Here is a 13,098-nt window from a genome sequence, read left to right as displayed (position 1 = left end):
TTCTAACTTTTTGAGCAATTCATTGAAACTATTTTCATATACTTACATGTTTACATATATAAACTATTTTCCTCATTGTATTATCTTGGTAACTTTGTTGAAATCAAATGACTTTATAAATGTGCTTATACTTCTAGACTTTTTATTGTTTACTGATCATTTGTCCTTGTATCAGTTTTATCCTATCTTGAATATTGTAATTTTACAGTAAGTGTAGTATAGTAAAGGCTTCTCTCGTTAGTCTCTTTTTCCCAGAATTTCCACTTTCACTTTCTGTTACCCAATCTGTGTCATTCTCCCCTCCAGTTTCTGACTGCTTTTGTTTAGCTCATCTTTGTCTCTTTTATGTATTTGCCCAGATACAGTTTAAATTTGTTGACAGAGAGAAGGTTGGTCCAGTAGGAGCCACTCCTCCATTATAGAAGTGGTACCCAGATGGTTTTTAAAAGTCATACTGAGCAGGCATCTGGCCAGAGATGCAATTAAAGCAAGGAATGGGGAGAAGTTGAGTGCAAAGAGGGGCAAGTTTTGAATAGAGAGACAGGATTCAGTTCACCTCAGTTAGGGAAGGCTTAGTTAGACTAATGCTAAACAGTGCTTGGGAGAACTCCAAGAGAAAGAACTTGCTAGAACACTGTTTTTGATTTTTTAATTTTATTTTTAATTAAAGATTTTATTAGAGCAAGCACAAGTGAGGGGAGGGCAGAGGGAAAGGGAGAGGGAGAAGCAGATACCCCACTCAGCCAGGAGCCCAATGTGAGGCTCGATCCTAGGATCCCGAGATCATGACCAAATTGAGCCCCCCAGGTACCCCTAGAACATTGTTTTTTAAATTGTGAATTATAAAAGCAATTTAGGAGGTGGCCTCTGAAAAGTCATTTTTGCTTCTAACCTAACTCAAAACCATACAACAAAAGAAAGTAAGATCATTGCATTATGGATTTTCCCTTTTATCCGTAGCTCTCTAATTAGAGAATAGTCTCTGGAGTCACTGAATTCCTACCTTCTCTATGATAGATCATGGACTTTAATTTTCTGTTGGACTTCTCTTGTAACATATATGATCATATAAACAGCATACTTCTCAATAAATGTTAAACATGCTTCTGTAAATAGATCAAACATTTGTTAAAATGATGTCAGGGTTAATGAAGCATGACGACTTTTAGAGATACACAATTTTAAAGACTCCTTAACTGATATCTTTTATGGGGAAGAGGAAGTCTTGAAAATATATTCATCATTCATGTAACATGCTCTCTCATCAACAAATCCCAAGAACAAGTTCCTTGTTCTTGAAAAGGGAAATGACAGAGCACTATTGGGAATGCTTTAAATTGGGATAGTATTAGAACCTTTTGCCTCTTTCTTCCTTTTTTATTCCTCTTCTATTCTCTCTGTCTATAACCCTTCTTCTAACCCCTAATACACACACTCATGGTGAGGTCTGGGTAAAAGTACAAATTAAGCAATCAGAACTATAAACTGTATAAATCTAAGAAAATTAAATAAGTAAAAGGATGCTAATGCATCTTTCAATTTTTAAAATTAGGCAGAGCTCTGGAAATTGGTGATAATGAAGAAAAAGCTCCTCTCAGATTCATTAGATAATTTTTCCATGATCAAATTTTTCTCTCATTAGGAGAGAGTGTGATAATTTCATCATTAGCAGAAGAAGGTTAAAAGAGAACAATAATACTTCAAAAGACACCATTAAGAAGGGCAGGGCATAGACAGGGAGAAACTATTGACAACACATAGGTCTGACAGTGAACTTGTAAACAGAATGTATCAAGAACTCCCAAGAACCAACACTAATAAGACAAACCCCCTAATTAAACAAATGGGCAAGAGCTTGAAGAGACAGTCACAGAAGAGTGTATCAATTGCCTAAAAGCACATGATAATACGCTCTACATTGTTAGCATTCATGGAAATGCAAATCAAAACTACAGGCATTTTTTTAAAGATTTTATTTATTTGTTCATGAGATATATATATATATATATATATATATATATATATAGAGAGAGAGAGAGAGAGAGAGAGAGAGAGAGAGAAGCAGAGACCCAGACAGAGGGAGAAGCAGGCTCCATGCAGGAAGCCTGATGTGGGACTCGATCCCGGGACTCCAAGATCACACCCTGGGCTGAAGGTAGGCGCTAAACCACTGAGCCACCCAGGGATCCCAAAACTACAGGAATTAATAAAAGGAAAAAGACTGGCAGTATCAGGTGTTGACAAGGATGTGAAGCAGTGAATACTCCTAGTTTGCTGGTGTGCATGTAATATTTGTGTTACAACCACTTTGGAAGACATTTTGGCAATTTGTTATAAAGCTAACCATGCACTTTCATTTAAACCTTGAACTTCCACTCCTAGGTATATACTTAAAGAGAATGAAAATCTATATTCATAAAAATCCCTTGTGCATACATAGCAGCTTTATTTATACTAACTAAACATGAAAAACCCAAATGTTCAACATGAGAAAGGATAAACAAATTGTGGTATGTTTACACAGTGGAATACTATTCATCACTGAAAAGGAATGACCTACTGATGCATGTAGCAACGTGGAGGAATCTCCAAAACATACTGTGCAAAAGTAGTAGCCAGGCACAAAAGTGTTTATATTATATGTTTGTATTTGTATAAAATTCATTTAAAAATGTAAAATTCATTTAAAAATGCAAAGTTAATAATATATTTTGATAAAAATCAGACCACAGGCTGCCTGGAGTAGAGATGGTTTTGACTGCAAAGAGGCATAGGGATGTTGTGGAATGATGGAAATATTCAGTAATGATGGGGTTACATAAATGTAATTATAAATCTCAGCTCAAGGATTAATATATGCATTTCACTGAATCCAAAACTATTTCAAGAAAGTTGATTGTTTGTTTTTAAGTAAAAAAATAGTTCCAGACCCATACTGTGACTACCTTGGCATATGGGAGCTACCACACTTAACGCTCCTCTCTTTGGTAACTCTTCCTAGTCTTCTTTGATAACCACTGCCCTGGACAGAGACAATTTTTATAATCACAGTACATTTTTATTAAGCACACTAAATGGAAAGCCCTTGGGACGCCTGAGTGGCTCAGTGGTTGAGCATCTGTCTTCAGGTCAGGGTATGATCCTGGGGTCCTGGGATCGGGTCCCGCATCGGGCTCCCTGCAGGGAGCCTGCTACTCCTCTACCTATGTTTTTGCTTCTCTCTCTGTGTGTGTCTCTCATGAATAAATAAATCTTTTTTAAAAATGGAAAGCCCCTCACTGAAATGAAGCAAATCACAGGGATGGGATACGTGGGATGGAATACATGTCCAGGATTCAAACTGCACGATTGTTTGTCTTTGCACTAACTCCCATATCAACTCTAGAACCTTCTCACCCTCTTCTACCCTTTGTTTCATCCTCACATGATCCCATTTGCCTGACTACAAACCATAATGGAGCTTTTAAAATTATATGCTCTGAGCATTTCTTTATTCCAGATTCTAAAGATGAACCTGAGGATAATGGGACATGTATACAATTACTTTAGGAATTGTACAGCATCTTTGGGGGATCTCACTGTGCTACGACTCACATATTTACTTTGAAATATCAGTGAAATTGTGGTAGACAGCCCAGGGTCAAGATCAAGCAGCAGCCTGATGTTTACTTATGCTAAAATCTGTGACTGTTTATAGTATTTTTGTCTCTTCACCTTTTCTCTAGGCCTACTCCGTCTACGACGAAGACATTGGGTACTGTCAAGGACAGTCCTTTCTTGCTGCTGTATTGCTGCTGCATGTGAGTAATTTTCCATGTGATAAATGGCACAGTGCTGCCAAGTTTATTTTATTTTCTACTTGGTTTTGTTCTTCTTTCCTATTTTCCATTTATCTGATGGAGATTATACATGGCACATCTTTTTTAAAGTGTACCTTTGGTGATAAAGTAAGAGGTCTGATGTCAAGTACAGGACAGTTTCTCAATTGAATTAATATTCCTGATGGGGAATAAATTGCTTATTTGGAGTTTTTTTAATGAGAATCCTCTAGAATTAAGTCGATGTAACTGCTCAGATAGGAGCAGGAGTAGAACCATTATGAAGGACTATGGCAAGGAAGTCTTACCTTTTCTACAATTTATTTTTGTATACTCTTTTTACTCTCAGTCACCTTCATTTAATGGGACATTTATTGATCATCAGTCTGTCAGTGCTAGGTTAGGAAGTGGGATTACAAATATGAATAATTTATCACGTGTGTTCTCAAAGGCCTCGTGGTTTAGGATAGGGCACAAGAACTGTAGGCACACACTGATTATTTTTATTCTTTTTATGTGTCTTTATTGATTTTTCTGATGTTCACTAAAGAAGAACTGACAGTGTGCTAAGTAAAAGCAATACACAGAGTAAGAGTACAAAAAGGAGAATTACCCAGCCCAGCTCTGTCAGAACTTTCAGGAAAGACTTTCTGGAGGGGATGGTAGCCTTGCCTTGACAGAAATAATTGAGATTGGGGAAAGGTGGCAGTAGAGATAGCTGAAGAAGAGGAACAACATGAGCAAATGTATGAAAATACAGAAGGTCACAGCATATAAAGGGGACAATATGAAATTACAATTTCTGTAGGAAATGTATGTAAAGACAGATATGAAATAAAACTGGTCAGATGGGCAGGGACCAAATCATAAAGACTCTTGACTCATGTCAAGAAAGGTGGTCATTATTATTGAGTTAATGAGGAGCCATTGATTAGTTTGGAGAAAGGGAAGGACAGTTAGATGTTCATTTCAGGGAAATTATTCTTATACCCTTGTAGAGGGTGAAATTAAAGGGGATAGGCAGCAGCAGGGAGACCAGTTAGGCACTATCAATCTAAATGAGAGATGTTGAGACTGAGAGAAAAAGAAGCTGAATTAAGAAACACACAGGAGGCAAAATTGGCAAGTTTTATGGAAGGGTTGACAAAAGAAGAGTCAAAAGTAACGTCTAATTTTCTAGCTTTGGTGACTGGATAACTTGTGGTATTTTTTTTCTATGACTTGTGGTATTTTTAGCTGAGATAGAAAATATATCCATTGAGATTGAATGGAGAAAAATGATTAGGAGTTGATGATGAATTTTGTTTTGAATTCTTTGAGTTTGGGATATTTTGGGGACATCTGAGTGAAGCTGATGCTGAGGGAGAAATCACAGCTGAAATCATGAGAGTGGATTAGATCATCTAAGAAAAATGAATAGAATTCCAGAGCCCAGGAGTTCCAGATATTTAAAGAGCTTATGAGGAACAGGAATTCCTAACGAGTTTCTGATTTTCAGTAGGAAGGAAGCAGTGAATGCTGTCAAATGCAGCAAAGAGGTCTAGAGACTTTAAAGCATTTCTTTTAGGTTTGTATTCTGGAAATGAAGAATGATTATAGTAGATTTATGGTCCTAATTCTGATAATTTGATTCCAATGATAATAATGATATATAGTGGTTTTGCTGTGATAAATCACTTTATTTAACTTTGATTTCTTCCTCTGTTGCATTATCCTCTTTATTATTATTATTAAATATTTTATTTATTCATTCTTGAGAGACACAGGGAGAGAGAGAGGCAGAGGAAGAAGCAGGCTCCGTGCAGGGAGCCTGACATGGGACTCAATCCCGGGTCTCCAGGATCATGCCCTGGGCTGACGGTGGCACTAAACTGCTGAGCCACCCAGGGATCCCCTCCATTATCCTCTGTTTATGGTCTTCTTGATCTTTTCCTTGTTATCCTTCTTTCTTTGATATCTCCATGGCCCATCGTCTTGGTATTCCCTAGATTATCAAGCCACTGGCCACAAATTCCCAGAGCTCTTGTTCTGCTACTGAACCCGCCTACTGTCTCACACAGTCAGCTCTCTGACAAAGGGGGGTGGAGACAGCACGCAGGGACATGGGTAACATGTTAACCGAGATTCAGAATCATCTTTCTTCTCCAAAGAGCCTTTATAATGATTCTGATGAGAAGCCGAAGTTGAAGCCATGGGTGGTGAAATTTCATCTTCCACAAAGTAATCTTTGCATATATCAGTTTACCACTTTAGACCTGTAGCCCTCCTAATAAACACATTACAATATATTGATTAAACTTCAGTGAGAAGAACATCTGTCTCAGAAATCTGTTTTTAGATTTCACAGAGGGTTAAATATGAGTTCATATTTATTTGGAAATACCTTCCCACAACAACAAAAAAAAGCCAGTGATCCAAATAACTAGAAAACTCAAGTACCTAGAATTTTTTTTGTACATTATCTCCTCTTATAAGGGTCACATGGCAAGTCAGCATTCTAAACTTTGTTTTCAAACTACGTCACAAGATGGACAGAAAGAAATTCAGTCCAGTTTTCTCAAACTTTCTACAATAATAGAATTATGCAGTTGTTGCTGTGGCTTATAAAAATAACTAGAAATATATAAATAGATTCAGAATCCTTGAGGAAAGTTTCACTAATATTTTGCATAGTGTTAATGAGAAACATATTATTGTAATTTTTAATTGAAAGTATATGCAATAATTCTTTTAATTAGCATATTCCAATAACTGACCAACCCATCCATTAACTAATTTGAATAAGAGAAAATAACTGTAAATTCTTTTTCTTTTTCATACTTTTGCCTCTGTAGGTAGAAGAATACAGTCTAAACAATTCATCATATATATTATCTCAGGTTCTAGGGAGATACGTTATTAGGGTGTTACTGACTAATTTTTTTTATCAGTTACATAAGCAATTGCTTCTTTCTGCTGCCAGACATTCTTTGGCAGCTCCATATTAATCATTGTCAGAACCTGATTCTTTTGGGGATGCTGTCTTTTCCTTCACCATGGCCATTTATATTTCACATTCACTGCCTCAGAAGAAGGGAAGATCAAAAATGAAAGTATGTTCAAAAACTAAAGTTTAGAATTTTTAAGGTTTTCCATTGTGTAAGTAGTTTTAAGTAATAATTAGGTTCTCTTTGTGCTTGGAAATTTCCCAGTGCTTTGATAATAGCTTTGCAATTTGTAGTATTTTAAGCAGTACAAGAATTGTTTATCACAGTAGATGCTATTATATCTATTGATAGAATTGCAAGAAATTTATCCTTTACAGTTGATCAAGAAAGCCATAGCACAGATAAGTAATATGATCATTATAGTATTAATCATTGCTTATTTGGAAATATATTTATAAATATACATATAGGAGGATATAATGATATTTCCTTTTATATGTTTCATTTATTCTAAAAATCATATAAAATATTTTAAATAATTTTTAACCTGATATATTTTTCTAGCATATTTGCTGCAAGTATTTTAAAATTTTTTCTTTGGAAAATCATGTTCCTTTTTAAGGTTAAATTACTGTATGTATATTACTATTGGCATGTATGGAAACTTTCCTACTCCAGAAAGGATTATTTTTGGATAGTCCAGAATGTTTAAAATTATTGAATTTTTTAAAAACACTATGACTTGGCAAATTGAACTTAAATAAAATATTAAAAACAAAACCCACTATGACTAGTCACAATTCCTTTGGAAACCAAAGACTTTATCTGACAAAGATATGCATACCCATCAATTCCACTCCTAGGTATGAATCTTAGTCAAATTTACACATACGTATACCAGAGTCATGTATTAGAATTTCCCCAGGATCAGTGTTTATAACAAACAACTCAAATGTCCACTTTAGAATGCCTAATACCAGAATTGTAATTAGACATTAAAATGGAAAAATTGTGTTATATTTAATAGTGGAAAACTATAACAATGAAATGAATGTTTTACACTATATAAGTTAATGTGAATGAACCATACAAATATAAGGTTTAGTAAGAAAGCAAAGAATAACTTGGCATCATTTGGTATGATTACATTTAGCATAAAGTTCAATAGCAGACAAAACTAAATTCTATTTTTAGGATGTTACCTAGATAGAAAATACAAATAACACCAATGAAGTGATTACTGATAAAGTCAGAATAGTAATTTCTTGACAAATTGGGAGTCATGATTGGGATCGGACATAAAGGGATCTTCAAGAGTATTGAGAGTACTCTGTTTCTTAACTTGGGTGGTGGTTCCACTTGTCTATAATTTTTTGGGTTTATTTTATGATCAAGTGATTTATTAAAGTGTGCATTTAACTTTTATGCACTTTTTGTGGGTTGTATTTTAAATGAAATAAAGTTTAAAAATTGTAAATCCTTTACTGCAATCGCCTCAAAAAAATAGGTTTAGGGTAAGATTTCACCAATGGAGTTAAGAAAGGAGAGGCAGAGCTACTTCTTAGTTTTCATAAAGGAATTCCACAGAATCCAGGGTATAAGATACTGACTTCCTGGTGTCTTTATATGTTTATGTAAGAAAAAGTATTTGTGCAATCATATTATTCAGGATTCTGCTACATGTGACATAACCTTAACTCCAAGTATCTGAAATTAAAAAGGAAATTTATAGGTTCATATAATGAGGAAGTCCAGGGCAGAGATGATTTTGACATGATTGGATTCAAGAGTTCATATTTTGTCATCAGGAATCTATGTCTCTCTATCTCTGTTCTGCTTAAATTTTTTTTTAATTTATATGGGCAGGTCACAAAATAGGCAATATGGCTGACCTATCTTCCATATGTCTTTAACTTTACAACTTCATTTAAAAGGGACCATCTTTTGCTCTAACTACTGCGTGAAAAAAAAAAAAAAAATCCCCGGAGGACTCTGATTGGCCCATCTTCGGAACCTGCTGCTATCTCTGAATCAATTACTGAGGCCAGGATGCTATGATATTCTGATTGGCCAGGCCCAGGTCTTGAGTCCATCTTGTCGCTGATAGTTAACTAGATGAACTTCTCCCTACAGGGAAAGGGTTTTTGATTCCAGGTGAGAAGAAAATAGGATGCTAGATAGATATATGTCACATTATCTAATAGTGATACCTTTACTACAGGACTTTTAGTGTATTTTAAAGAAGTCCTCCTATACTACCAAATCACTTTTTCCTTAAGACTGCAAGAAATTTTCCTGTTCTAAGTTAATTCTTGCATCAGTGCTTTTGAGCCATTTCTCAACATCCCCCTGTGAGTAAATACAGTCAAGACATTTTACCTTTAAGAAATACTCTCTTAGGGGGCACCTGGGTGGCTCAGTCAGTTAAGTGTCTCCAACTCTTGATTTCAGCTCAGGTCATGATCTCAGGGTTGTGAGGTTGAGCCCCTCATCAGGCTCCATGCTGAGCATGGAGCCTGCTTAAGACTCTCTTTCTCCTCCAAGAGCTATTTCAGAGCCCAACCCATAATCCTCCCTGATTGTGGAGTCGAACTAGTACAACTACCCTCCCTGGGGAATGTAGCCCCTAACTTTGTTCACCTGAAAGTGATTGCAGAACCCAGAGAGTGGCCCCACCTGACAGTGGAACATGGGCCCTATCTAATCAGAGAGTCCACCCACTGGCCCTGCTTGATTATTGAGCACAGCCAGCAGCCTCACCCAACTGTGTAGCCCAGCTAATACCATCTCCCCTGACCTTAGAGCATAAGCAGTGGCCTCATTCAACTAGACTCTGATAGCAAGCCCTGCTTGCCAGTGAATACTATTAATTGGCCCATCCAGTACCCTAAGCTGAGCTAACTGGTGAAGATCTTTTCATGCCAAACCAAACTTGTAATGTTTGGAAGAGGAGACTACTTACTCAAGTATGCAAATAACAATCCAAGGAATCAAGAATCATGAACAATCAGGTAAACATGACACCACCAAAGGAAACTAATAAAGCTCAACTAACTCTAAAGAAACAGAAATATGAACTGTGTGACAAAGAATTCAGAATTGAGAATAATCCTTTTAAAGAAGTTCAGTGAAGTGTAAGAACACAGGGATCACTAAATAAAATTAGGAAAACAAAATGAAGTTGACAAAGAAATAGAAACCATCAAAAAGATTCTAAAGCTGAAGAATACAATGACTGAACTGAAGGCTTTAATAGAAAGCTACAACACACTTAACCAAATATAAAAAGAAATCAGTGAACTAGAAGATAGGTCATTTGAAACTATTAAGTCAGGGGAGCAAAAAGAAAAAGAATGAAAGGGTGCCTGGGTGCCTCATTTGGTTAAGAGTTTGCTTTTGCCCCAGGTCATGATCTCAGGATCCTGGGATTGAGTCCCACATTGGGCTCCCTGCTCGGGAGTCTGCTTCTCCTTCTACCCCCTCCCCCAGTCATGCTCTGACTCAGTCTCTCTCTCCCTCTAATAAATAAATTTTTAAAAATCTTTAAAAGGAAAGAAAAGAAAAAGAATGAAAAAGTGAAGAAAGCCTACAGTAAAAAAGAAAGAAAGAAAGAAAGAAAGAAAGAAAGAAAGAAAGAAAGAAAGAAAGAAAGAAAAAGAAAAAGGAAGAAAGAAAGAAAGCCTACAGTACTTATGGGACACAATCACATGAAACAGTATATACATTATGAGAATCCCAGAAGGAAATGAAAAAGGGACAAAAAGTCTTTTAAAAGCAATAATGACTATAAGCCTCTCAAACTTGGGAATACCAAAGGAATTCCAGATTTATGAGGCCCAGAAGACTCCAGATGGTTAGAATCTGAACAGGGTTCAAAAATCAAAGGGAATTTTGAGAGCAACAAGAAGAAAGCTACTCATTACATACAAGGGAATTCCCCATATGACTATTCAGTTTCTTAACAGAAACATTATAGACCAGGAAAGAGTAGGATGATATATTCAAAGAATATATTGAAAGAAAAAGAATATGATACCTAGTAAAGCTACCCTTCAAAAATGAAGGAAAAAGAAAGACTTTCCTAAACAAACAAAAGCTGAGGGAGTTAATCATCACTAGATCTCCTTACAATAAATGCTAAAGGGTGTTCGTTCATCAAGCTGGAATAAGTGGATGCTCATTAACATTGTAAAAACATATGAATGTATAAAATTCACTGGTAATGGTAATTATGTAGTCAGACTCGGATTTTGTAATATATAATGGTGGTACATAATTCACTTACAACTCTTGTGTAAAGTTATAAAATATTAAGAATAACCATAACTATAATAATTTTTCTACACAATATAAAAAAGATGTATACTGTAACATCAGTAACCTATAAAGTGTGAAGTAGGGGAGAAGTGAAAGTTAATACCTTTACTTAGTAGTTTCTGTATACTACCAAAGTTAAGTTTTCATAAACCTAAAATAAGATATTTTAAGTAAGTTTCATGGTAACCACAAAGCAAAAACTGAAGTAGATTCACCAAAGATAAAGAGAAGAGAAAGCATAACAACACAGAAAGTCATTAAATCACAAAGGAAGACAGCAAGAGAGAAAGCAAGAAACAACCTACAAAAAAGTCAGAACACAGCAAAATGTCAATAATGAATTGTTACCTATTAATAATTACTTTATACATAAATGGATAAATTCTCCAATCAAAAGATATAGAACAGCTGATTGGGGGGGGGGAACAAACAAGACCCAGCTATGTGTTGCCTATTAAGAGACTCACTTTAGTCTTAAGGACACACATAGACTGAGAGTGCAAGGATAAAAAAAGATATTTCAAGCAAATGGCAGCCCAAAGGGGATAGAGGTGGCTATACTTAGACAAAATAGACTTTAAGCTAAAAGAGGTCAAAAGAGACAAAATCATCATACAATGATAAAAATGTCATCGGAGATATAACAATTAGAAATATGTATTTGCTCAAATTGGAGCACCTAAATATATAAAGCAAATACAAATAGAACTAAAAAGAGAAATGAACAGCAACAATATTTGGGGACTTTGATACCTCACTGTCAGCAGTGGGTCATCTAGGCAGAAAACCAACAAGGAAACAGCAGATTTGAATAGCACCTATAAACCAAATGTAATGAACAGGCATATACAAAACATTCCATCCAACACCAGAATACACATTCTTCTCAAGTGCACATGGGACATTTTCTAGAATAGACCATACGTTAGACCACCGAAACATTGCAAGAAATTCATTAATATAGAAATTATATGAAGTAGCCTTTGTAAGCACAGTAGTATGAAACTGAAAGTAAAAGGAGAAAAGGTTGAAATTTCATGAATATGCAGAAATTAAACAACAGACCCTTGAACACACAGTGATTTAAAAAAGAAATCATAAGAGAAGTTAAAAAATATCTTGAGAAAAGTGAAAATGGAAAAACACTATTATCAAATGCAGCAAAAGCAGTTCTAGAAGAAAGTTTATTGTGATAAATGCATGAATCAAGAAAATAATCATATATCAAATAACCTAATTTTATATCTCAAGGAAGTAGAATAAGAAGAACAAACTAAGCCCAAAGTTAGTAAAAGGAAGAAAATAGTAAAGGTTGGAACAGAGTAGCAAACAGAATTGAACACCACATTAAAAGGATCATACACACAGAAAAAAATAAAATAAAATAAAATAAAATAAAATAAAATAAATAAAAGGATCATACATCATAAGCAAGTGGGATTCATCCATGGAATGCAAAGTTGGTTCATACAAAAGTCATAAATGTGATACATCACATTAGTAGAATAAAAGATAAAAATCATCTCAGTAGATGCATAAAAAGCATTAACAAAATTCAACATTCGTTCATGATAAGAATTCCCAATAGATTGGGTAGAGAATGTACCTCAACATAATTAAGGCAGTATATGACAAGCCAGTTGTTAACATCATACTCAATGGTGAAAGGTTAAAAGTTTTCCCTCTAGCCATACAAATGACCAAGAGGTATCCATGAAAGATGGATAACATCACTAATCATCAGGGAAATGCAAATCAAAAACACAAATATTAACTTACATATATTACAGTGCTATTATCAAAAAGACAAGAAATAACAAGTGTTGGCAAAGATGTAGAGAAAAGGAAAGTTTTGTGCACTATTAGTGGGAGTGTAAATTGGTGAAGCCACTGTGGAAGACAGTATGGAGGATCTTAAAAAAATTAAAAGTAGAACTACCATATGGTCGAACAGTTCAACTTCTGGGTATTTATCCAAAGGAAATAAAAACACTAAAGCAAAAAGATATATGTACCCCTGTGGTCATTTTAGTATC

At 35.2% G+C, this 13,098-nt stretch overlaps 1 protein-coding gene across 10 annotated transcripts in view; it reads left to right on the top strand.

The window, feature by feature from the left end:
* Window positions 1-13,098, top strand: part of RABGAP1L (RAB GTPase activating protein 1 like) — a 729,489-nt gene that overhangs the window by 445,051 nt on the left and 271,340 nt on the right. For 9 of the 10 annotated variants that reach the window (XM_049112262.1, XM_025430245.3, XM_035718827.2 and 6 more), the window contains one exon: window positions 3,726-3,800. The exons of the other annotated variant lie outside the window; for it this stretch is intronic. In XM_049112262.1, the coding sequence (XP_048968219.1) occupies window positions 3,726-3,800 (75 nt within the window). The remainder of the gene's footprint in view (window positions 1-3,725; window positions 3,801-13,098) is intronic. 10 annotated transcript variants of the gene reach the window in all.

This window comes from Canis lupus, chromosome 7 (genome assembly GCF_003254725.2).
Source record: "Canis lupus dingo isolate Sandy chromosome 7, ASM325472v2, whole genome shotgun sequence".
In the NCBI taxonomy this organism is placed as follows: Eukaryota; Metazoa; Chordata; class Mammalia; order Carnivora; family Canidae; genus Canis; species Canis lupus.
The sequence above is the reverse complement of the archived record's forward strand: the minus strand, read 5'-3'. Positions and strand labels throughout refer to the sequence as shown.